Here is a 26,595-nt window from a genome sequence, read left to right as displayed (position 1 = left end):
ACAAGGGGCATTGCAAAATGTCACTTGTTCCTTGTGTTTTGATGCCAATGTGGAACCACCAATCCTTTTCTGTTCCCCATGTATTGAGAGGACTTTAAATTACAGGGATAAACTTTTTTCTGAGCCAACTTTTTCTAAAGCGGATGTTGTCTAGGAGTCTGACAAGGTTCAATATTTGCCGCTACTTTCTCCTCATGCGTCCCAAATTTTACCGCCCTCTCATGCAGTTCCCTGCGCTTCCTCTCTAGCTCCTGTGGGAGTCACTTTAAAAGACATCGCTTCTCTCATGTCTTCTGCAGTTTCAGATGCGTTGTCTGCTTTCCCAATGTTACAGGGTAAGCGTAAGAGGACAATCAGACATTCAGCAAGCAAGGTTTCTGACGCAGTTGTTGCTATTTCAGATATCCCCTCACAGAAGCCTGAGGAGGAGGATAATGTAGTAGCATCTGAAGGTGAAATTCCAGATTCTGACAGTGTTATTCTTCTTGCTGATACTGAAATTGTATCTTTCAGGTTTAAGCTAGAGCACCTTCGTCTGTTACTTAAAGGATTGCTTTCTGTTATAATTTTTAAGCCAAACAACTAACATATTAAAGTTAATAAACATTAATTAAAACCTACTGACCTATATTTTCTCCAAAACGAAGTTTCATAACGTTATAAAAGTTATATCTTTTATTCCCCGATGATGTCACGTTATCCTGCCCACTATTTTCAGCACTGTGTGTTCAAAATACTTAAACCAATGAAATTGTGTTTAAAGCACCATTTTGAAACCTAGGTATTGTAAACGGATTGGTACAGAGCAAAGGAAAACAATTGGAAAACAATTAAATTTGCAGACAAGATTTCTGATATACGGTAGAGATATGTTAATGAAATGCTATTGATAAAAAGCGTATTTGGGGTAGTTAGTTAGTAACAGGCATAGAAAATATTTACTTACAGTGGCCCTTTAAGGAGGTTTTAGCCACATTGGCCGACAGAGAATCCACAGTCGTTGTTAATCCTAAGAAATCCAGTAAGCTGAACAAATATTTTGAGGTACCCTCCTCAATAGATGTTTTTCCAGTACCAGACCGAGCTTCTAAGATCATTGCTAAGGAGTGGGAGAGACCGGGTATACCTTTTTCCCCTTCCCCTTTTTCCCCTATATTAAAAAGATGTTTCCCATAGCCGACTCGATTAAAGAGGCTTGGAAAACAGTCCCCAAGGTGGAAGGAGCCGTTTCCACTTTAGCTAAGAGAACTACTATATCCATAGAGGATAGTTATGCTTTCAAAGATCCTATGGACAAAACATTAGAAGGGTTACTCAAAAAGATGTATGTACACCAGGGCTTACAATGGCAGCCAGCTGTGTGCATTGCTACCGTCACTAGTGCTGCAGCATATTGGTTTGATACGTTGTCTGACGCTATCAGGACTGAAACTCCCCTGGATGAAATCCAAGATAGGATAAAAGCTCTTAAATTGGCTAATTCCTTTATTACGGATGCTTCCCTTCAAGTTATCAAACTGGGAGCAAAGATTTTGAGTTTCTCTGTTCTAGCTCGCAGAGCCTAATGATTAAAGCCTTGGTCTGCGGATGTATCCTCTAAGTCTAAGCTTTTAGCTATTCCTTACAAGGGGAAGACCTTGTTCGGACCTGGCTTGACGGAAATAATCTCTGATATCACGGGAGGTATGGGTCATCTTCTTCCTCAGGATAAGAGAAACAAACAAAAGGGACGACAAAGTAATTTTTGTTCCTTTCGAAATTTCAAGGGTAATACTTCCTCTTCCGCCTCCAAGCAGGAACAGTCTAAACCTTCATGGAGACCCAATCAGTCTTTCAGTAAGGGAAAACAATTCAAGAAGCCTGCTATTGAATCAAAGATGGTATGAAGGGTCTGCCCCCGATCCGGGACCGGATCTTGTAGTGGTCAGACTTTCCTTCTTCGCTCATGCTTGGTTTCTAGATGTTCAGGATCCCTGGGCAGTAGAAATAGTGTCCTAGGAATACAAACTAGAGTTCAAAAGTTTTCCACCCAGAGGCAGGTTTCTGCTTTCAAGATTATCTGCAGACCAGACAAAAAGAGAGGCGTTCTTACGCTGTGTAGGAGACCTCTCCGACCTGGGAGTGATAATTCCTTTTCCGATTCAGGAACAGGGTCTGGGATTTTATTCCAACCTGTTTGTGGTTCCCAAAAAAGAGGGAACCTTCAGGCCAATTTTAGATCTCAAGAGTCTAAACAAATTTCTCAGAGTACCGTCCTTCAAGATGGAGACTATTCGCTCCATTCTCCCCTTGGTCCAAGAGGGTCAATTTATGACAACTGTAGATTTAAAGGACGCGTACTTGCATGTTCCCATTCACAGGAATCATCACAAGTTCCTAAGGTTTGCCTTTCTAGACAAACACTTCCAATTCGTTGCTTTTCCCTTCGGTCTTGCCACAGCTCCCAGAATTTTCAATCCAGTCCTCGGCCATCAGTGGCTCAGTGCATGGAGGTAGTCGGGCTGATGGTAGCGGCAATAGACATCATCCCGTTTGCTCGGTTTCATCTGAGACCGCTGCAATTAAGCATGCTCAGACAATGGAACGGAGATTATGCAGATTTGTCTCCTCGGTTGCTTCTGGAGCAGGAGACAAGGGACTTTCTTCAATGGTGGTTGTCTAAGGATCATCTCTCCCAGGGAACCTGCTTCTGCAGACCATCTTGGGTGATTGTGACAATAGACGCCAGCCTTCTAGGATGGGGAGCAGTCTGGGGCTCCCTAAAGGCTCAGGGAGTTTGGACTCAGTCATAGTCTGTTCTACCTATAAACATTCTGGAGTTGAGTGATCTACAATACTCTTCTGGCCTGGCCCCAGTTAGCCTCAGTCCAGTTTATCAGGTTCCAGTCAGACAACATAACTTCTGTGGCTTACATCAATCATCAGGGAGGAACCAGGAGTTCCTTAGCGATGACAGAGGTAACCAAATTAATTCAGTGGGCTGAGTCCCACAGTTGTCGTCTGTCGGCGATCCACATCCCAGGAGTGGACAACTGGGAGCCGGATTTCCTGAGCAGGCAGACCTTTCATCTGGGGGAGTGGGATCTCCATCCGGAGGTGTTTTCCAAACTGATTCTAAAATGGGGTCAACCGTAACTGGATCTCATTGCGTCTTGGCAAACTTCCGAGATACGGGTCGAGGTCCAGGGACCCTCAGGCTGTGCTGATAGATGCCCTGGCAGTACCTTGGACCTTCAGTCTAGCATACCTATTTCCTCCGTTTGCTCGCATACCTATTTCCTCCGTTTGCTCTTCTTCCTCAGGTCATTGCTCGAATCAAGCAGGAGAGGGCGTCGGTGATCCTCATTGCACCGGCCTGGCCTTGCAGGATTTGGTATGCAGATCAGGTGGACATGTCATCTCTTCCACCATGGAGGCTTCCGTTGAGGAAGGACCTTCTTCAAGGGCCCTTCCGGCATCCAATTCTAGTTTCTCTGAAGCTGACTGCTTGGAGATTGAGCGCTTAATTTTTTCCAAGCGGGGCTTTTCAGAATCGGTCATACAGACCATGATTTAGGCTTGTAAACCTGTAACTAGAAGGATTTATTACAAGATATGGCATAAATATCTCTATTGGTGTGAATCCAAGGGCTACTCTTAGAGTAGAATTTGGATTCCTAGAATTTTGTCTTTTCTCCAAGAAGGTTTGGAGAAAGGATTATCGGCAAGTTCCCTAAAGGGTCAAATATCTGACTTTTCCATTTTGCTACATGCGGATGTACCAGACGTGCAATCTTTTTGTCAGGCCTTGGTCAGAATTAGGCCTGTATTTAAACCAGTTACTCCTCCTTGGAGTCTTAATTTAGTTCTTAATGTTCTTCAAAGGGCTCCGTTTGAGCCTATGCATTCCTTAGATATTAAGTTGTTATCTTGGAAAGTTTTTTTATTTCTTGTTGCTATTTCTTCTGCCTGCAGAGTGTCAGAGCTCTCGGCATTGCAGTATGAGTCTCCTTACCCGATTTTTCATTCAGATAAAGTAGTCTTACATACTAAATTAGGTTTTCTTCCTAAGGTTGTTTCTGATTGGAACATTAATCAGGAGATTGTTGTTCCTTCCTTGTGTCCTAACCGTTCCTCTCAGAAGGAACGGCTTCTGCACAATCTGGACGTGGTTTGTGCCTTAAAATTTTACCTGCAGGCGACTAAGGATTTTTGTCAGTCTTCTGCTTTGTTTGTGGTTTTCTCAGGAAAACGTAAGGGGCAGAAATCTACGGCTATTTCTCTTTCTTTTTGGCTGAAGAGTATAATACGTTTTGCATATGAGACCGCTGGACAGCAACCTCCAGAGAGAGTTACGGTTCAATCCACGAGGGCTGTTGCTTCCTCATGGGCATTCTAAGAATGAAGCTTCTGTGGAACAGATTTGACACTTTTGCCTCGGCTGAGGCTGCTTTTGGGAGAAAGGTTCTTCAAGCAGTGGTGCCTTCCATTTAGGTTCCCTGTCTTGGCCCTCCCTTATCTGTTACTCTAGCTTGGGTATTGATTCCCAATAGTTATTAAGATGATCCGTGGACTCATTGTGTCATTAAAAAGAAAAGAAAATGTATGCTTACCTGATAAATGTATTTCTTTTTTGACACAATGAGTCCACGGCCCGCCCTGTCCTGAAGACAGGTTGATGTTTATTATAAACTTCAGACACCTGCACCTTGTTGCTTCCTTTCTCTCCTATACTTCGGTCGAATGACTGGGGTGGGAGTGAGGGGAGGTGATATTTAACAGCTTTTGCTGTTGTGCTCTTTGCTGCCTCCTGATGACCAGAAGGTAAATATCCCAATAGTATTGAAGATGATCCGTGGACTCATCGTGTCAAAAAGAAATAAATTTATCAGGCAAGCATAAATTTTCTTTTTAGTTTTAACATTTTTCTCTGCAAGTGTGTGTGAAGCATAGCTAGATATTTTCAGTGCACCAGCATATTAAGTACTGCAGATGCTCAGAGCACCAGGGGGGCTTGTATCTTGTAAGCAATTAACAAATAGACGGCTAGATTACGAGTTGTGCGTTAGGGTAAAAAAGCAGCGTTAACAGGTCCTAACGCTGCTTTTTTTTACGCCCGCTGGTATTACGAGTCTTGCAGGTTTAGGGGCACCGCCCACTTCTTTGGCCTTACCGCAAAATGACTTGCGTAAACTTCGTAAAGTCTTTTTTCTATGGGACTTCCATAGCGCCGGTATTACGAGTCTGTCCTGGGAGGCCAAAAAGTGAGTGGTGCAGCCTACCCTGTCAAGAGTCGTAACGCATTATAAAAGCTGTAGCATAAAACTCATAACTAAAGTTCTAAAAAGTACACTAACCCCTAAACCGAGGCCCTCCCACATCGCAAACACTAAAATAAAAATTTTAACCCCTAATCTGCCGCTCCGGACACCGCTGCCACCTACATTATATTTATGAACCCCTAATCTGCTGCCCCCAACATCGCCGACACCTACATTATATTTATGAACCCCTAATCTGCCGCCCCCAATGTCGCCGCCACCTACCTACACTTATTAACCCCTAATCTACTGCCCCCAACGTCGCCACCACTATATTAAACATATTAACCCCTAAACCGCCGCACTCCGCCTCGAAAACATTAGTTAAATATTATTAACCCCTAATCTGCCTTCCCTAACATCGCCGACACCTACCTACATTTATTAAACCCTAATCTGCCGCCCCCAACGTCGCCCCCACTATATTAACATTATTAACCCTAACCCTAAACACCCACTAACTGGATGAAGACTTCTGCCTGGCTTGGATGAAGACGTCTCCCGGTAAGTCATTGTGACAGTGAGGAAACGACCCAGTTGGGGTTGAGAAACGCGTCATATTAAAGCCATTTTTATCTGAGAAGTTGTCCGTGTTTGTGGTATTTCAACCATAAGATAACACGTTAAGTCCATTACTTCATTGAAACAACAAACAACAAGAGGAGCTTGCCTTGGAGAAGACCCTAAGGAATACACTCTCCCCAGTGTACTAGCCACTGTTAAGTGCTAGCAAGCTGTCACAGCACAGTGCCATTTGTTCCGGTAAGCACATTACCTGTCCATCTTTGTTTCTGCATTTCCAGACGAAATTGCTATTGTGGCGCCCTCTTTTTTATCTTTCAATATTTAACTAATGTTTGCGAGGCGGAAGTGCGGCGGTTTAGGGGTTAATATGTTTATTATAGTGGCAGCGACGTTGGGGGCGGAAGATTAGGGGTTGATAAGTGTAGGTAGGTGGTGGCAGCGACATTGGGGGTGGCAGATTAGGGGTTAATAAATATAATGTAGGTGGCGGCAATGTTGGGGGCAGCAGATTAGGGGTTCTTAAGTATAATGTAGGTGGCGGCGGTGTCCGGAGCGGCAGATTAGGGGTTAATAATATAATGCAGATGTCGGGGGAGGCAGATTAGGGGTTAATAAGTGTAAGATTAGGGGTGTTTAGACTCGGGGTTCATGTTAGGGTGTTAGGTGTAGACAAAACTTTTATTTCCCCATAGGAATCAATGGGGCTACGTTAGTGAGTTTTACGCTGCTTTTTTGCAAGTGTTAGACTTTTTTTCAGCCGGCTCTCCCCGTTGATTCCTATGGGGAAATCATGCACAAGCACGTTACGCCAGCTCACTGCTGACTTAAGCAGCGCTGGTATTGGAGTGCGGTAATAAACAAAATTTTGCTCAACTCTCACTTCTTGTCTTTTAACAACGGGTTTCTGAAAACTTGTAATAACAGTGCTGTAGGTAAGTGAGCGGTTAGACTACACTGCTCTTTAGCACCGCATAGCCTCTAACGCAAAACTCGTAATCTAGGTGAGAGTTATTAAGGCTCTCTAAGCAAGTGCTGTGTTTAAAATGCTGGTGCAAAGTGCATACTTAAATACACTTTTGAAACCGCTATAGCTTTTATTAATATCATTTTTGCAAATACATGTATATTGCAAAATAACTTCTATTCAATACTGAAATGCATCCATGTGGATTTCAATTTTGGCTAGAATGTCCCTTTAAGCACATCTCAAAAATCCCATACAAAACAAGAAAAACACACACACACACACATATATACAGTATATATTGCTATTAGAAAATGTAATACATTTTAACCTGCCCTCTTTTTCACACAGGAAAATCAGTGACCTTAATCCCCTTTATATACAATAGATAAAATGTATGTGAATGCACGTTTTATGTCCTGTAAAATTAAAGTGTTTCCTAACTGCCATTTTCTTCAGGTGTTTCGCTCTCATAGAAAGTAGTGCTCTTGAACAAACAAGAGAAGAAACTGAGACAGAAAAGATGACCCATCTGGAGAGCCTGGTTGAGCTAGGCCTTTCTTCTACCTTCAGTACAATTCTTACACAGTGTTCCAGAGACATTTTCAGAGTAAGTTCAGTCTTTTGCTTATTGATTTAACCCCTTGCCTACTTTATTTATTTTATATATATATAAAGAGACATTTAGGAAATTTGCTTTGACAAAAGCAAACCCCTCAGTTTGTCTTAGTCCGCACTGGTTGTTCAAATAAATTGTAAACAACCCCAGTTTTAAGGACGCCTACTGAACAATTCACAATGTACAATTGATTTATTCACTTTGCGATAAGATTACCTGATTTGGGGGACTTTAACATCTTATGAATTATCCCACTTGCATTATTTTACATATGGACAGCAAATAATTGATGGAAATATATATAATTTTTCTCCCGGGAGTCTTTTTTTCCTTTTTTCAGTGACCGGTCACTCCTAATAGCATGTTATCTTAGCTTGCAGCGATAGTTTTATTTAGGAACTATTCGTTTTGGTTTTAACTGTATAATATTATTAGAATTATTTTTTCACATTTTGATAATTAATTCATTGTATAGGATACAAATTTATAACTTAATAAATCAATTGTGCATTGTGAATTGTTCAGTTGGTGTCCTTAAAACTGGGGTTGTTTACAGTTTATTTGAACAACCAGTGCGGACTAAGACTGAGTGGTTTACTTTTGTCAAAGCAAATTTCCTAAATTTCTCTTTCAAATTATATTAATATATTTTTCTATCTATCTGCACCATCACTCTGTAAGATTTTTACAAACTGAGTGTTGTAGGTTATCTAATTTCATTAATCAGGATTAGTGCTGTTAGTCTTTTTTTCTAATATATATATATATATATATATATATATATATATATATTATATGTATGTATATATATATGTATCAATGGTGGATGTTAGAGTTGCGCTTCAGCTAGAGCTTGACCATATGAATACATTGAGAAGACACCTGATAGCTGCTATTATCGGTTTCTCACTTTACTCCTAAGTGAGTGGATGTTAGTGTTTCTCCTACATTGGTGTATCCGGTCCACGGCTTCATCCTTACTTGTGGGATATTCTCTTCCCCTACAGGAAGTGGCAAAGAGAGCACACAGCAGAGCTGTCTATATAGCTCCCCTCAGGCTCCGCCCCTCCAGTCATTCTCTTTGCCGCTCTGAACAAGTAGCATCTCCACGGGGGTGGTAAAGAGTATGTGGTGTTAGTTGTAGTTTTTTATTTCTTCTATCAAGAGTTTGTTATTTTAAAATAGTGCCGGTTTGTACTATTTACTCTACAGCAGAAAGTGATGAAGATTTCTGTTGAGAGGAGTATGATTTTAGCACCAGCAACTAAAATCCATTGCTGTTCCCACGCAGGACTGTTAACCAGAGAACATCAGTTGGGGGGAACAGTTTGCAGGCTTAACTGCTTCAGGTATGATCAGGCATTTTTCTAACAAGACCATGTAATGCTAGAAGTCTGTCAGAAATTCCCTCTGGGATTGGTAAGCCATTTTTTTCTAATAGACTCTGTATAAAATGATGGCTTATATTTAGGGCTCTATGCTGGTTGACACTATTGTGGGCTTTAAAATCGATTGCTTTTTAGCATGTTTTTCACTATAAATAAGGTGTTTTTTCAGACTTTAAAACACTTTTGGGGTTTAATTTCGGCCTGGCACTTATTTGGACACCTAAATCTAGTCAGAAAGGCTCCTCCACTCTAGAATGAAGAGGGAGGAGGCCTAATTTTTAGGCCTCAATTGTGCAGTTGTTTTTGCCTAGGCAATCCATGCAGCTTCATGTGGGGAGTCAAGAGGCATCATAAAAGACTCCAGGGAGGCTTATTTCCTGCTAAAATAATCCCTAATGAATGTAAAAGGCTACAGTGAAAGCTGTAGCTAGTACTGTAGTGTGTTAACTGGTTAATAACTGTTATTAGCTCCGGTTTGGGCATTAAGGGGTTAATTGATTTGAAAATTTGTGTGCAATCTTTTCAAAGCATTAAGACTCTGTGGTGAAAATTTCATTAAAATCGGATGTTTATTTCATGTTTTTTTTAATGTTTCAGTAAAAAAGTGTGCATTAAGGGGTAAATTGATCTGAAAATTTGTGTGCAATCTTTTCAAAGCATTAAGACTCTGTGGTGAAAATTTCATTAAAATCGGATGTTTATTTCATGGGTTTTTAATATTTCAGTAAAAAAGTGTGCTTTTTTATTATTTAAAGAGACAGTAACGTTTTTGTCAAAAATAATTTTTATTGCATTATAGTTATAGTTCTGTTTAAGTCTGTTAAACATGTCTGAGTCTTCAGATAGCCTATGTTCTGTATGTCCAAAGGCCAAGGTGGTTCCCCCATTAAATTTATGTGTGAAGTGTGCCATAGCGTCCAAACAGCTTAAGGACAGTACAATCACACTTAAAAATATAGCCCAAGATGATTCTTTAGCTGAAGGTAGTGAAAATAGCTTGCTTTCCTCTCCTTCTGTGTCAACACCAGCTATGCTCGCGCAGGCGATGCCCAGTACATCTAGCGCACCAATTGCGATTACTATGCAACAGTTAGCAGCAGTAATGGATAATTCTATCGCAGCATTTTTATCCAAACTGCCAGCTTTCCTAGGAAGCGTGATTGCTCAGTTTTAAATACAGAAAATGAGTAAGTAGACGCAGAGGATAATTTATCTGTAGTGCCCTCACATCAATCTGACTTGGCGGTGAGGGAGGGCCTGTCTGAGGGAGAAATTTCTGACACAGGAAAAGTTTCTCAGCAGGCAGAGCCTAATACCATAGCATTTAAATTTAAGCTAGAACACCTCCGCGCTCTACTTAAGGAGGTCCTGGCTACTCTTGATGATTGTGACCCTTTGGTGGTCCCAGAAAAATTGTGTAAAATGGATAAATTCATAGAGGTCCCAGTACACACTGATGCGTTTCCGATACCTAAGAGGGTGGCGGATATAGTGAATAAGGAGTGGGAGAAACCAGGTGTACCTTTTGTTCCCCCTCCTATATTTAAGAAAATGTTCCCCATTGTTGACCCCAGAAGGGACGCGTGGCAGACGGTCCCTAAGGTAGAGGGGGCAGTTTTCAAAGTAAAGGTTTATTTAAGAAAATTTTTGTTCAACAAAGTTTTCTTCTTCAACCAATTTCTTGCATTATTCCTGTAACCACTGCAGCTGCTTTTTGGTTTGAGGAATTAGAAAACTCGCTCCAGAAGGAGACTTCTTAGGATGAAGTCATGGATAGAATTCACGCCCTGAAGTTGGCTAATTCTTTCATTACAGATGCCGCTTTTCAGTTAGCTAAATTAGCGACGAAAAATTCTGGTTTCGCAATAGTGGCGCGTAGAGCGCTTTGACTAAAATCGTGGTCGGCGGATGTGTCGTTCAAAACAAAATTGTTTAATATTCCTTTCAAGGGTAAGACCCTATTCGGGCCAGAGTTGAAAGAAATTATTTCAGATATCACTGGGGGAAAGGGCCATGCCCTTCCACAGGATAGACCTTTCAAAGTTAAAAATAAGTCTAATTTTCGTTCCTTTTGCAGTTTCAGGAACGGACCGGCTTCTACCTCTACAGCCACTAGACAAGAGGGTAATGCACCCCAGCCCAAACCAGCATGGAAACCATTGCAAGGCTGGAACAAGGGTAAACAGGCCAAAAAACCTGCTGCTGCTACCAAGACAGCATGAAGGGGTAGCCCCCGATCCGGGACCGGATCTAGTAGGGGGCAGATTTTCTCTCTTTGCTCAGGCCTGGGCAAGAGATGTTCCGGACCCCTGGGCACTAGAAATTGTCTCTCAGGGGTATCTTCTAGAATTCAAGGACCTTCCTCCAAGGGGAAGGTTCCACTTGTCTCGCTTATCTTTAGACCAGATAGAGAGACAGGCATTCTTACATTGCGTAGAGTACCTTTTAAAAATGGGAGTGATAAACCCAGTTCCAACAGCAGAACAAGGACTGGGATTTTACTCAAACCTGTTTGTAATTCCCAAAAAGGAAGGAACTTTCAGGCCAATTCTGGATTTAAAGATCCTAAACCAATTACTCAGAGTTCCATCATTCCAAATGGAAACCATTCGGATTACCAGTTTGTGGCTCTTCCCTTCGGATTGGCCACTGCTCCGAGAATTTTCACAAAGGTGCTAGGGTCCCTTCTAGCGGTGCTAAGGCCAAGGGGCATTGCAGTAGCACCTTAACTAGACGACATTTAATACAGGCATCGTCTTTTCACAAAGAAAGGGCTCATACGGACATTGTTCTAGCCTTTCTAAGGTCTCACAGGTGGAAGGTGAACATAGAAAAAAGTTCTCTGTCCCCGTTCACAAGGGTTCCCTTCCTGGGAACAATAATAGACTCGGTAGAAATGAAAATCTTTCTGACATAGGTCAGGAAATTAAAACTTTTGAACACTTGTCGAGTTCTTCAATCCATTCCTCAACCCTCCATAGCTCAGTGCATGGAGGTAATAGGACTAATGGTTGCGGCAATGGACGTGGTTCCTTTTGCTCGAATTCATTTAAGACCATTGCAACTGTGCATGCTCAAACAATGAAATGGGGATTATGCAGATATTTCTCCCCAGATTCAGATGGACCAGCAAACCAGAGACTCACTGCTCTGGTGGTTGTCTCAGGATCACCTGTCTCAGGGAATGAGTTTCCGAAGACCGGAGTGGATCATTGTCACGACCGACGCCAGCCTCTTAGGCTGCGGCGCGGTCTGGAAGTCCCTGAAGGTTCAGGTTCAGGGTCTATGGTCTCGGGAAGAATTTCTTCTCCCGATAAACATTTTGGAATTGAGAGCGATATTCAATGCGCTCCAGGCATGGCCTCAACTAGCGGAGGCCAAATTCATCAGATTTCAGTCGGACAACTTGACGACTGTTGCGTACATCAATCATCAGGGGGGAACAAAGAGTTCCCTGGCGATGAGGGAGGTATCCAAGATCATCAAATGGGCAGAGGATCACTCCTGCCATCTATCAGCAATTCACATCCCAGGAGTGGACAACTGGGAAGCGGATTATCTGAGTCTTCAGACTTTCCATCTGGGGGAGTGGGAACTCCACCCGGAGGTTTTTTTGCTCAGTTGACCCAGCTATGGGGCATTACAGATCTGGATCTGATGGCGTCACGTCAGAACTCCAAAGTTACATGTTACGGGTCCAGGGATCCCAAGGTGACATTGGTAGATACCTTAGTAGCGCCTTGGTCGTTCAATCTAGCTTATGTCTTTCCACCGTTTCCCCTTCTCCCCCGGCTAGTAGCCAGGATCAAGTAGGAGAAGGCTTCTGTAATTCTATAGCTCCTGCGTGGCCACGCAGGACTTGGTATGCAGACTTGGTGAATATGTCATCGGTTCCACCATGGAAGCTGCCTTTGAGGCAGGACCTTCTAATTCAAGGTCTATTCGAACATCCAAACCTAGTTTCTCTGCAACTGACTGCTTGGAGATTGAACGCTTGATTCTATCTAAGCGTGGGTTTTCAGAATCAGTTATAGATACTCTGATCCAGGCTAGAAAGCCTGTCACCAGGAAAATTTACCATAAGATATGGCGGAAATATCTTTGCTGGTGCGAATACAAGAGTTACTCATGGAGTAAGATTAGGATTCCAAGGATACTATCTTTTCTCCAAGAAGGATTGGAGAAAGGTCTGTCAACTAGTTCTTTTAAGGGACAGATATCTGCTCTGTCTGTTTGGTTACACAAGCGTCTGGCAGCCATGCCAGATATTCAGGGTTTGTACAGGCTTTAGTCAGAATCAAGCCTGTCTACAGACCTGTGGCTCCTCCATGGAGTCTAAATTTAGTTCTTTCAGTTCTTCAAGGGGTTCTGTTTTAACCTCTACATTCCATAGATATTAAGTTACTATCTTGGAAAGTTTTGTTTTTTTGTAGCTTTTTCTTCTGCTAGAAGAGTTTCTGAATTGTCTGCTTTGCAGTGTAATTCACCCTATCTGGTGTTTCATACAGATAAGGTCGTTTTATGTTCCAAACCTGGTTTTCTTCCAAAAGTGGTTTCCAATAAGAATATCAACCAGGAAATAGTTGTTCCTTCTCTGTGTCCTAATCCAGTTTCTAACAAGGAACGTCTGTTACACCATCTTGATGGGGTTCGTGCTTTAAAGTTTTATCTAAAAGCAACTAAAGACTTCAGACAAACATCGTCCTTGTTTGTCGTCTATTCTGGCAAGAGGAGAAGTCAAAAGGCGACTGCAACCTCTCTGTCTTTCTGGCTGAAAAGCATCATCCGGTTGGCTTATGAGACTGCTGGAAGGCAGCCTCCTGAACGAATTACAGCTCACTCTACTAGAGCTGTGGCTTCCACATGGGCTTCCAAGAATGAGGCTTCTGTTGAACAGATTTGTAAGGCAGCGACTTGGTCTTCACTGCATACGTTTGCCAAATTTTACAAATTCATTACTTTTGCTTCTTCGGAGGCTGTTTTTGGGAGAAAGGTTTTGCAAGCAGTGGTGCCTTCCGTTTAGGTTACCTGACTTGTGCCCTCCCTTCATCCGTGTCCTAGAGCTTTGGTATTGGTTCCCACAAGTAAGGATGAAGCCGTGGACCGGATACACCAATGTAGGAGAAAACAGAATTTATGTTTACCTGATAAATTTCTTTCTCCTACGGTGTATCCGGTCCACGGCCCGCCCTGGCATTTTGGTCAGGTTTAAATTTATTTTTTGTAAACTACAGTCACCACTGCACCTTATGGTTCTCCTTTTTCTCCTAACCGTCGGTCGAATGACTGGGGGGGCGGAGCCTGAGGGGAGCTATATAGACAGCTCTGCTGTGTGCTCTCTTTGCCACTTCCTGTAGGGGAAGAGAATATCCCACAAGTAAGGATGAAGCCGTGGACCGGATACACCGTAGGAGAAAGAAATTTATCAGGTAAACATAAATTCTGTTTTTCTGCAAGTGGGTTGTTATAGCAGCGCCTTCAAGGTCGAAATCCTTATGTGCATGTGAAAATACAAATGAGCCTTATGAATAAAACTGTATATTTGCAACAATAAAAGTGACAATATCCGCTCACCTGTATAAACCACAGGGATAAGTGGTCTGCGATGTGATAATGAGTTCCCAGCCCCAGAAAACGTCTTCTGTCTCTGGTATGAGAGGACTGTGTGTACAGGCTAGGATCCTGGTAATAATGATGCGCTCCAGGAGAGAATGTAGGACGCCCCTTCAATAACTACTCTGTATACTGGAACAGAGAGTATAGTGAGGGGAAATTCCTGATTTAATATAGAACTTGGGATAAAGTAAATGCTGTTAAAACGATACTGATAGGCTTTGAATCCTATTCTCTGATGAAGTGAGCTCAGACGCTCATGAAACGCGTAAGGCCACGTGACGCGTCATTCGTGACATTTCCGATTTTTCAGAGAACACGCACGGCATCCAGCCGAATACAGTTCACTTAGTACTATCGTACACTTATTGCTTTTTAGCACATTTTGTAGCAAGTACAGACTTTTTTTATCAGTATCGTTTTAACACCATTTATTTATCATAGTTCTTACCAGTTTTTAAACTTTGGCTTTATTAAAAGTTTTTTAGTTTTACTTTATCCCAAACTCTATATTAAATCAGGAATTTCCCCTCACTATACTCTCTATTCCAGTATACAGAGTAGTTTCTTTCATGTAATTGGCAAGAGTCCATGAGCTAGTGACGTATGGGATATACAATCCTTCCAGGAGGGGCAAAGTTTCCCAAACCTCAAAATGCCTATAAATACACTCCTCACCACACCCACAATTCAGTTTTACAAACTTTGCCTCCTATGGATGTGGTGAAGTAAGTTTGTGCTAAGATTTCTACGTTGATATGCGCTTCTCAGCATTGTTGAAGCCCGATTCCTCTCAGAGTACAGCGAATGTCAGAGGGACGTGAAGGGAGTATCACCTATTGAATACGATGATTTCTCTAACTTGGGTCTTTTTCATGGGTTCTCTGTTATCGGTCGTAGAGATTCATCTCCTACCTCCCTTTTCAGATCGACGATATACTCTCAATTTACCATTACCTCTACTGATAACTGTTTCTGCAGACTGTCAGTTTCATATTTGGGGAAGATAAACATTTTGAGAATTTTTTTTTCTTACCTGGGGTTTAGTCTTTTTTTCTAAATTGACTACTTTTTTCTTGCAAATTGCGGGCGGTATTATGCCCGAGGGTGCGCCAAATGCTACACTTTATTGCGTCATTTTTGTCACGAGAATTTTTTTGCCGCGAAAAATACGTCTGTGACGCAACTTCGTCATATCCGGCATCGTAGTTGATGCCGAAGCCTTACACTGTGTAATTTCCGGTTATTGTTGGCGCCAAAAATGTTTCAGTTACGTTGTGCGTCATACTTGGCGCCAAACTTTTTCATTATTTAATACCCCATTGATGTTTGCCTCTTGCCTTTTTCTCTATCAGAGGGCTATGCTATTTGCATTTTTTCCCATTCCTGAAACTGTCATGTAAGGAAATTGATAATTTTGCTTTATATGTTTTTTTCTTTTACATTTTGCAAGATGTCTCAATCTGATCCTGCCTCAGAAGTATCTGCTGGAAGCCTGACATTGGTTCTACCAAAGCTAAGTGCATTTGTTGTAAGATTGTGGAAATTATTTCTCCGAATGTCATTTGTAATAGTTGTCATGATAAACTTTTACATGCAGATAGTGTGTCCATCAGTAATAGTACATTGCCAGTTGCAGTTCCTTCAACTTCTATTGTACATGATATACCTATGAATTTTAAAGAATTTGTTTCTGATTCTATTCAGAAGGCTTTGTCTGCATTTCCACCTTCTAATAAACGTAAAAGGTCTTTTAAAACTTCTCATTCAGTTGATGAAATTTCAAATGACCAACAACATAATAATTTATTCTCCTCTGATGAGGATCTATCTGATACAGAAGATCATTCCTCAGACATTGACAAATCTACTTATTTATTTAAAATAGAGTATATGCGTTCTTTATTAAAAGAAGTGTTAATTACTTTGGATATTGAGGTAACCAGTCCTCTTGATGTTAAGTCTAATAAACGTTTAAATGCTGTTTTCTTCTGTTATGTGTGATCAGTCCACGGGTCATCATTACTTCTGGGATATAACTCCTCCCCAACAGGAAATGCAAGAGGATTCACCCAGCAGAGCTGCATATAGCTCCTCCCCTCTACGTCAGTCCCAGTCATTCTCTTGCACCCAACGACTAGATAGGATGTGTGAGAGGACTATGGTGATTATACTTAGTTTTTATGACTTCAATCAAAAGTTTGTTATTTTACAATAGCACCGGAGCGTGTTATTACTTCTCTGGCAGAGTTTGAGGAAGAATCTGCCAGAGTTTTTTACTATGATTTTATCCGGAGTTGTTAAGATCATATTGCTGTTCTCGGCCATCTGAGGGAGGTAAAGGCTTCAGATCAGGGGACAGCGGGCAGATGAATCTGCATTGAGGTATGTAGCAGTTTTTATTTTCTGAATGGAATTGATGAGAAAATCCTGCCATACCGTTAAAATGACATGTATGTATACACTTCAGTATTCTGGGGATGGTATTTCACCGGAACTACTCTGTTAAAGGTCACTAATCCTTTTAATAACTATTTATCATGTTAAACGTTTTTGCTGGAATGTAGAATCGTTTACATTGCTGAGGTACTGTGTGAATAAATATTTGGGCATTATTTTCCACTTGGCAGCCTTTTTTACTTTTATTTGTGACAGTTTCGTTTCTCTTCACTGCTGTGTGGGAGAGGGAGGGGCCGTTTTTGGCGCTCTTTGCTACGCATCAAAAAATTCCAGTCAGTTACTTTTATATTTCCTGCATGATCCGGTTCATCTCTGACAGATCTCAGGGGTCTTCAAACTTCTTTGAAGGGAGGTAAATTCTCTCAGCAGAGCTGTGAGAATTCTTATAGTGACTGTGAATAAAAACGTTGCTTTGCATTTTTTATGTCAAATTTAATTAGTGTTATTTTACTAATGGGAACAAGCCTTTGCTAAAAGTTGTGTTGTTTTAAAGTTTGATGCTATAACTGTTTTTCAGTTCATTATTTCAACTGTCATTTAATCGTTTAGTACCTCTTTGAGGCACAGTACGTTTTTGCTAAAAAAGATTATAACCAAGTTGTAAGTTTTTTTGCTAGTGTGTTAAACATGTCTGACTCAGAGGAAGATATCTGTGTCATTTGTTCCAATGCCAAGGTGGAGCCCAATAGAAATTTATGTACTAACTGTATTGATGCTACTTTAAATAAAAGTCAATCTGTACAATGTGAACAAATTTCACCAAACAGCGAGGGGAGAGTTATGCCGACTAACTCGCCTCACGCGGCAGTACCTGCATCTCCCGCCCGGGAGGTGCGTGATATTATGGCGCCTAGTACATCTGGGCGGCCATTACAGATAACATTACAAGATATGGCTACTGTTATGACTGAAGTTTTGTCTAAATTACCAGAACTAAGAGGCAAGCGTGATCACTCTGGGGTGAGAACAGAGTGCGCTGACAATACTAGGGCCATGTCTGATACTGCGTCACAGCTCGCAGAGCATGAGGACGGAGAGCTTCATTCTGTGGGTGACGGTTCTGATCCAAACAGATTGGATTCAGATATTTCAAATTTTAAATTTAAATTGGAAAACCTCCGTGTATTACTAGGGGAGGTCTTAGCAGCTCTTAATGATTGTAACACCGTTGCAATACCAGAGAAACTGTGTAGGTTGGATAAATACTTTGCGGTACCGGCGAGTACTGACGTTTTTCCTATACCTAAGAGACTAACTGAAATTGTTACTAAGGAGTGGGATAGACCCGGTGTGCCGTTCTCACCCCCTCCAATATTTAGAAAGATGTTTCCAATAGACGCCACCACTCGGGACTTATGGCAAACGGTCCCTAAGGTGGAGGGAGCAGTTTCTACTTTAGCTAAGCGTACCACTATCCCGGTGGAGGATAGCTGTGCTTTTTCAGATCCAATGGATAAAAAATTAGAGGGTTACCTTAAGAAAATGTTTGTTCAACAAGGTTTTATATTGCAACCCCTTGCATGTATCGCGCCGATTACGGCTGCGGCAGCATTTTGGATTGAGTCTCTGGAAGAGAACCTTAGTTCATCTACGCTAGACGACATTACGGACAGGCTTAGAGTCCTTAAACTAGCTAATTCTTTCATTTCGGAGGCCGTAGTACATTTAACCAAACTTACGGCTAAGAACTCAGGATTCGCCATACAGGCACGTAGGGCGCTGTGGCTAAAATCCTGGTCAGCCGATGTTACTTCTAAGTCCAAATTACTTAATATACCTTTCAAGGGGCAGTCTTTATTTGGGCCCGGTTTGAAAGAAATTATCGCTGACATTACAGGAGGTAAGGGCCACGCCCTACCTCAAGACAAAGCCAAAGCTAAGGCTAGACAGTCTAATTTTCGTCCCTTTCGGAATTTCAAAACAGGAGCAGCATCAACCTCCACTGCACCAAAACAGGAGGGAGCTGTTGCTCGTTACAGGCAAGGCTGGAAGCCTAACCAGTCCTGGAACAAGAGCAAGCAGGCCAGGAAACCTGCTGCTGCCCCAAAGACAGCATGAATCGAGAGCCCCCGATCCGGGACCGGATCTAGTGGGGGGCAGACTTTCTCTCTTCGCCCAGGCCTGGGCAAGAGATGTTCAGGATCCCTGGGCACTAGAGATCATATCTCAGGGATACCTTCTAGACTTCAAATTATCTCCCCCAAGAGGGAAATTTCATCTGTCAAGGTTGTCAACAAACCAGATAAAGAAAGAGGCGTTTCTACGCTGTGTACAAGATCTGTTATTAATGGGAGTGATCCATCCGGTTCCGCGGTCGGAACAAGGACAAGGGTTCTACTCAAACCTGTTTGTGGTTCCCAAAAAAGAGGGAACTTTCAGGCCAATCTTAGATTTAAAGATTCTAAACAAATTCCTAAGAGTTCCATCCTTCAAAATGGAAACTATTCGGACAATCTTACCCATGATCCAAAAGGGTCAGTACATGACCACAGTGGATTTAAAAGATGCTTACCTTCACATACCGATCCACAAAGATCATCACCGGTATCTAAGGTTTGCCTTCTTAGACAGGCACTACCAGTTTGTAGCTCTTCCATTCGGATTGGCTACGGCTCCAAGAATCTTCACAAAGGTTCTGGGTGCCCTTCTGGCGGTACTAAGACCGCGAGGGATTTCGGTAGCTCCGTACCTAGACGACATTCTAATACAAGCTTCAAGCTTTCAGACTGCCAAGTCTCATACAGAGTTAGTTCTGGCATTTCTAAGGTCGCATGGATGGAAAGTGAACGAAAAGAAGAGTTCTCTTTTTCCTCTCACAAGAGTTCCATTCTTGGGGACTCTTATAGATTCTGTAGAAATGAAGATTTACCTGACAGAAGACAGGTTAACAAAGCTTCAAAATGCATGCCGTGTCCTTCATTCCATTCAACACCCGTCAGTAGCTCAATGCATGGAGGTGATCGGCTTAATGGTAGCGGCAATGGACATAGTACCTTTTGCACGCCTACACCTCAGACCGCTGCAATTGTGCATGCTAAGTCAGTGGAATGGGGATTACTCAGATTTGTCCCCTACTCTGAATCTGAATCAAGAGACCAGAAATTCTCTTCTATGGTGGCTTTATCGGCCACACCTGTCCAGGGGGATGCCATTCAGCAGGCCAGACTGGACAATTGTAACAACAGACGCCAGCCTACTAGGTTGGGGCGCTGTCTGGAATTCTCTGAAGGCTCAGGGACTATGGAATCAGGAGGAGAGTCTCCTTCCAATAAACATTCTGGAATTGAGAGCAGTTCTCAATGCCCTTCTGGCTTGGCCCCAATTAACAACTCGGGGGTTCATCAGGTTTCAGTCGGACAACATCACGACTGTAGCTTACATCAACCATCAGGGAGGGACAAGAAGCTCCCTAGCAATGATGGAAGTATCAAAGATAATTCGCTGGGCAGAGTCTCACTCTTGCCACTTGTCAGCAATCCACATCCCGGGAGTGGAGAACTGGGAGGCGGATTTCTTGAGTCGACAGACTTTTCATCCGGGGGAGTGGGAACTTCATCCGGAGGTCTTTGCCCAAATACTTCGACGTTGGGGCAAACCAGAGATAGATCTCATGGCGTCTCGCCAGAACGCCAAACTTCCTCACTACGGGTCCAGATCCAGGGATCCGGGAGCGGTTCTGATAGATGCTTTGACAGCACCTTGGAACTTCGGGATGGCTTATGTGTTTCCACCCCTCCCGCTGCTTCCTCGATTGATTGCCAAAATCAAACAGGAGAGAGCATCAGTGATTCTAATAGCGCCTGCATGGCCACGCAGGACTTGGTATGCAGATCTAGTGGACATGTCATCCTGTCCGCCTTGGTCTCTACCTCTAAGACAGGACCTTCTGATACAGGGTCCATTCAGACATCAAAATCTAAATTCTCTGAAGCTGACTGCTTGGAAATTGAACGCTTGATTTTATCAAAACGTGGTTTTTCTGAGTCGGTTATTGATACCCTGATACAGGCTAGGAAGCCTGTTACCAGAAGGATTTACCATAAAATATGGCGTAAATACCTATACTGGTGCGAATCCAAAGGTTACTCCTGGAGTAAGGTTAGGATCGCTAGGATATTGTCTTTTCTTCAAGAAGGTTTAGAAAAGGGTTTATCAGCTAGTTCATTAAAGGGACAGATTTCAGCTCTGTCCATCTTGTTACACAGGCGTCTGTCAGAAAATCCAGACGTCCAGGCTTTTTGTCAGGCTTTAGCTAGGATCAAGCCTGTGTTTAAAGCTGTTGCTCCGCCATGGAGTTTAAACTTAGTTCTTAACGTTTTACAAGGTGTTCCGTTTGAACCCCTTCATTCCATTGATATAAAATTGTTATCTTGGAAAGTTCTGTTTTTAATGGCTATTTCCTCGGCTCGAAGAGTCTCTGAGTTATCAGCCTTACATTGTGATTCTCCTTATCTGATTTTTCACTCAGACAAGGTAGTTCTGCGTACTAAACCTGGGTTCTTACCTAAGGTAGTCACTAACAGGAATATCAATCAAGAGATTGTTGTTCCATCCTTGTGTCCAAATCCTTCTTCAAAGAAGGAACGTCTTCTACACAATCTGGATGTAGTTCGTGCCCTCAAGTTCTACTTGCAGGCAACTAAAGATTTTCGCCAAACTTCTTCCCTGTTTGTCGTTTATTCTGGACAGAGGAGAGGTCAAAAAGCTTCTGCTACCTCTCTCTCTTTTTGGCTTCGTAGCATAATACGTTTAGCCTATGAGACTGCTGGACAGCAGCCTCCTGAAAGAATTACAGCCCACTCCACTAGAGCTGTGGCTTCCACTTGGGCCTTTAAGAATGAGGCCTCTGTTGAACAGATTTGCAAGGCTGCAACTTGGTCTTCGCTTCATACTTTTTCCAAATTTTACAAATTTGACACTTTTGCTTCTTCGGAGGCTATTTTTGGGAGAAAGGTTCTTCAGGCAGTGGTTCCTTCTGTATAATGAGCCTGCCTATCCCTCCCGTCATCCGTGTACTTTTGCTTTGGTATTGGTATCCCAGAAGTAATGATGACCCGTGGACTGATCACACATAACAGAAGAAAACATAATTTATGCTTACCTGATAAATTCCTTTCTTCTGTTGTGTGATCAGTCCACGGCCCGCCCTGTTTTAAGGCAGGTAAATATTTTTTAAATTATACTCCAGTCACCACTTCACCCTTGGTTACTCCTTTCTCGTTGATTCTTGGTCGAATGACTGGGACTGACGTAGAGGGGAGGAGCTATATGCAGCTCTGCTGGGTGAATCCTCTTGCATTTCCTGTTGGGGAGGAGTTATATCCCAGAAGTAATGATGACCCGTGGACTGATCACACAACAGAAGAAAGGAATTTATCAGGTAAGCATAAATTATGTTTTTAAACCTCCTGTGGTTTCTCCAGGTGTTTTTCTTATTCCTGGGGCTATTTCTGATATGATTTCTAAGGAATGGAATAAGCCAGGTACTTCTTTTATTCCTTCTTCAAGGTTTAAAAAATTGTATCCTTTACCAGCAAATTCTATAGAGTTTTGGGAAAAAAATCCCCAAAGTTGATGGGGCTATTTCTACTCTTGCTAAACGTACCACTATTCCTATTGAAGATAGTACTTCCTTTAAGGATCCTTTAGATAGGAAGCTTGAATCTTATCTAAGGAAAGCCCATTTATATTCAGGTCATCTTCTCAGACCTGCAATTTCTTTGGCTGATGTTGCGGCTGCATCAACTTTCTGGTTGGAGAATTTAGCGCAGCAAGAATTGGATTCTGATGTATCTAGCATTACTTGCTTACTGCAATATTCTAATAATTTTATTTGTGATGCCATTTTTGATATTATCAAAATTGATGTTAGATCCATGTCTTTAGCTATTTTTGCTAGAAGAGCTTGTGGCTTAAATTTTGGAATGCTGATATGACATCTAAGTCTAGATTACTATCTCTTTCATTGCAAGGTAATAATTTATTTGGTTCTCAGCTGGATTCTATTATTTCAACTATTACGGGGGGAAAGGGAGTTTTTCTGCCTCAGGATAAAAAACCTAAGGGTAAATCTAAGGCTTCTAACCATTTTCGTTCCTTTTGTCAGAATAAGGAACAAAAATCTAATCCTTCCCCCAAGGAATCTGTTTCCAATTGGAAGCCTTCCTCAAATTGGAATAAATCCAAGCCCTTTAACAAACCAAAGTCAGCCCCTAAATCCGCATGAAGGTGCGGCCCTCATTCCAGCTCATCTGGTGGGGGGCAGATTAAGGTTTTTCAAGGATTTTTGGATAAATTCTGTCCAAAATCAATGGATTCAGAGCATTGTCTCTCAAGGGTATCGAATAGGATTCAGAGTAAGACCTCCTGTGAGAAGATTTTTTTTCTCACATATCCCAGCAAATCCAGTAAAAGCTCAGGCTTTCCTGAAGTGTGTTTCAGACCTGGAGTCTTCAGGGGTAATCATGCCAGTTCCTTTTCAGGAACAAGGTCTGGGGTTTTATTCAAATCTATTTATTGTCCCAAAGAAGGAACATTCATTCAGGCCAGTTCTGGATCTGAAAATTTTGAATTGTTATGTAAGAGTACCAACTTTCAAGATGGTGACTATAAGGACTATTCAGCCTTTTGTTCAGCAAGGACATTATATGTCTACAATAGACTTGCAGGATGCATACCTTCATATTCCGATTCATCCAGAACAGTATCAGTTCTTGAGATTCTCTTTTCTAGACAAGCATTACCAATTTGTTGCTCTTCCATTTGGCCTAGCAACAGCTCCAAGAATCTTTTCAAAGGCTCTAGGTGCCCTACTCTACCCTATCTTGGTACTCGCTAAGTCTTTACGTTCTGCAGAATCTCACATGAATCAACTAGTGTTGTTTCTTCAACAACATGGTCGGAGGATCAATTTACCAAAAAGTTATTTGTTTCCTCAGACAAGGGTCACCTTTTTAGGTTTCCAGATAGATTCAGTGTCCATGACTCTGTCTCTTACAGAAAAGAGACGCTTGAAATTGGTTGCAGCTTGTCGGCACCTTCAGTCTCAGTCATTCCCTTCAGTGGCTATGTGCATGGAAGTTTTAGGCCTCATGACTGCAGCATCGGACGCGATTCCTTTTGCTCGTTTTCACATGAGACTTCTCCAACTTTGTATGCTAAATCAATGGTGCAGGGATTATACAAAGATATCACAATTAATATCCTTAAATCCCAATGTACGACGCTTTCTGACGTGGTGGTTAAATCACCAACGTCTAGTTCTAGGGGCTTCTTTTGTTTGACCAACCTGGACTGTGATAACTACAGATGCAAGTCTTTCGGGTTGGGGAGCTGTTTGGGGATCTCTGACTGCTCAAGGGGTTTGAAAATCTCAAGAGGCGAGATTACCAATCAATATTATAGAACTGCAATTTTCAGAGCTCTTCAGTTTTGTCCTCTGTTGAAGAGAGAAACGTTCATTTGCTCTCAGACAGACAATATCACAACTGTGGCATATGTCGATCATCAAGCTGGGACTCACAGTCCTCAAGCCATGAAAGAAGTATCTCGGATACTTGCTTGGGCGGAATCCAGCTCCTGTCTAATCTCTGCGGTGCATATCCCAGGTGTAGACAATTGGGAAGCGGATTATCTCAGTTGTCAGACTTTACATCCAGGAGAGTGGTCTCTCCATCCAGATGTGTTTTCTCAGATTGTTCAGATGTGGGGTCTTTCAGAGATAGATCTGATGGCCTCTCACCTAAACAAGAGACTTCCCATATACCTGTCCAGGGATGTTCAGGCGGAAGCAGTGGATGCGCTAACCATTCCATGGAATTATCATCCTGCTTACATCTTCCCACCTCTAGTTCTTCTTCCAAGAGTGATTTCCAAAATCATCATGGAACAATAGTTTGTGTTGCTGGTGGCTCCAGCATGGCCACACAGGTTTTGGTATACGGATCTTGTTCGGATGTCCAGTTGCCGACCTTGGCCACTTCCGTTAAGGCCAGACCTACTGTCTCAAGGTCCATTTTTCCATCAGGATCTGAAATAATTAAATTTGAAGGTATGGAAATTGAACTCTTAGTACTAAGTCATAAAGGTTTCTTTGACTCAGTGATTAATACTATGTTACAAGCTTGTTAATCTGTTTCCAGGAAGATTTACTATCGAGTTTGGAAGACTTACATTTCATGGTGTTCTTCTCATATATTTCCTTGGCATTCTTTTAGAATTCCTAGAATTTTACAGTTTCTTCAGGATGGTTTGGATAAAGGTTTGTCTGCAAGTTCCTTGAAGGGACAAATCTCTGCTCTTTCAGTTTTATTCCACAGAAAGATTGCTAAACTTCCTGATATTCACTGTTTTGTACAGGCTTTAGTTCGAATTTAGCCTGTCATTAAATCAATTTCTCCTCCTTGGAGTCTCAATTTGGTTTCAAAGGCATTACAGGCTCCTCCATTTGAGCCTATGCATTCTTTGGACATTAAACTACTTTCTTGTAAAGTGTTGTTCCGTTTGGCTATTTCTTCTGCTAGAAGAGTTTCTGAGCTATTTGCTCTTTCTAGTGAATCTCCTTTTCTGATTTTTCATCAGGATAAGGCGGTTTTGTGGACTTCTTTTCAATTTTTGCCTAAGGTTGTGAATTCTAACAACATTAGTAGAGAAATTGTTGTCCCTTACTTGTGTCCTAATCCAAAGAATTCTTTGGAAAGATCCTTACATTCTTTGGATGTGGTAAGAGCTTTGAAATATTATGTTGAAGCTACTAAAGATTTCAGAAAGACTTCGGTCTATTCGTTTTATTTTCTGGTCCTATGAAAGGTCAGAAAGCTTCTGCTATTTCCTTGGCTTCTTGGTTAAAGCTTTTGATTCGTCAAGCTTATTTGGAGTTGGGTAAGATCCCGCCTCAGAGAATTATTATTATTATCGGGTATTTGTAGAGCGCCAACAGATTACAGCTCATTCTACTAGGTCAGTCTCCACTTAGTACTTCGTGGGCTTTTAAGAATGAAGCTTCTGTTGATCAGATTTGCAAAGCAGCAACTTGGTCTTCTTTGCATACATTTACTAAATTCTACCGTTTTGATGTATTTGCTTCTTCAGAAGCAGTTTTTGGTAGAAAAGTTCTTCAGGCAGCTGTTTGTTTGATTCTTCTGCTGATTTTTTAAGTTTTTCTTATCACTAAGACTAAACTTATACTTTGGGTTGTGGATTATTTTTTTAGCGAAAAATGGCTGTATTTTATTTTTTATCCCTCCTTCTCTAGTGACTCTTGCGTGGAGTTCCACTTCTTTGGTATTGCTATCCCATACGTCACTAGCTCATGGACTCTTGCCAATTACATGAAAGAAAACATAATTTATGTAAGAACTTACCTGATAAATTCATTTCTTTCATATTGGCAAGAGTCCATGAGGCCCACCCTTTTTTGGTGGTTATGATTTTTTTGTATAAAGCACAATTATTTTCAAATCCCTTTGTTGATGCTTTTTACTCCTTTCTTTATCACCCCACTACTTGGCTATTCGTTAAACTGAATAGTGGGTGTGGTGAGGGGTGTATTTATAGGCATTTTGAGGTTTGGGAAACTTTGCCCCTCCTGGTAGGATTGTATATCCCATATGTCACTAGCTCATGGACTCTTGCCAATATGAAAGAAATTAATTTATCAGGTAAGTTCTTACATAAATTATGTTTTTTGAAGGGGCGTCCTACATTCTCTCCTGGAGCGCATCATTA

General features: G+C 41.8%; 1 protein-coding gene across 1 annotated transcript in view; it reads left to right on the top strand.

Moving 5' to 3' along the window:
• The window catches only part of PSME4 (proteasome activator subunit 4), a gene marked incomplete in the record, with an annotated part of 938,614 nt that overhangs the window by 421,807 nt on the left and 490,212 nt on the right, over positions 1–26,595 (top strand). The window contains 1 exon segment of the mRNA XM_053712692.1: positions 7,249–7,399. Within this exon segment, the coding sequence (XP_053568667.1) occupies positions 7,249–7,399 (151 nt within the window).

This window comes from Bombina bombina, chromosome 4 (genome assembly GCF_027579735.1).
Source record: "Bombina bombina isolate aBomBom1 chromosome 4, aBomBom1.pri, whole genome shotgun sequence".
NCBI lineage: Eukaryota > Metazoa > Chordata > Amphibia > Anura > Bombinatoridae > Bombina > Bombina bombina.
Note: the sequence above shows the minus strand (reverse complement) of the source record. Positions and strands in the feature narration are given on the sequence as shown.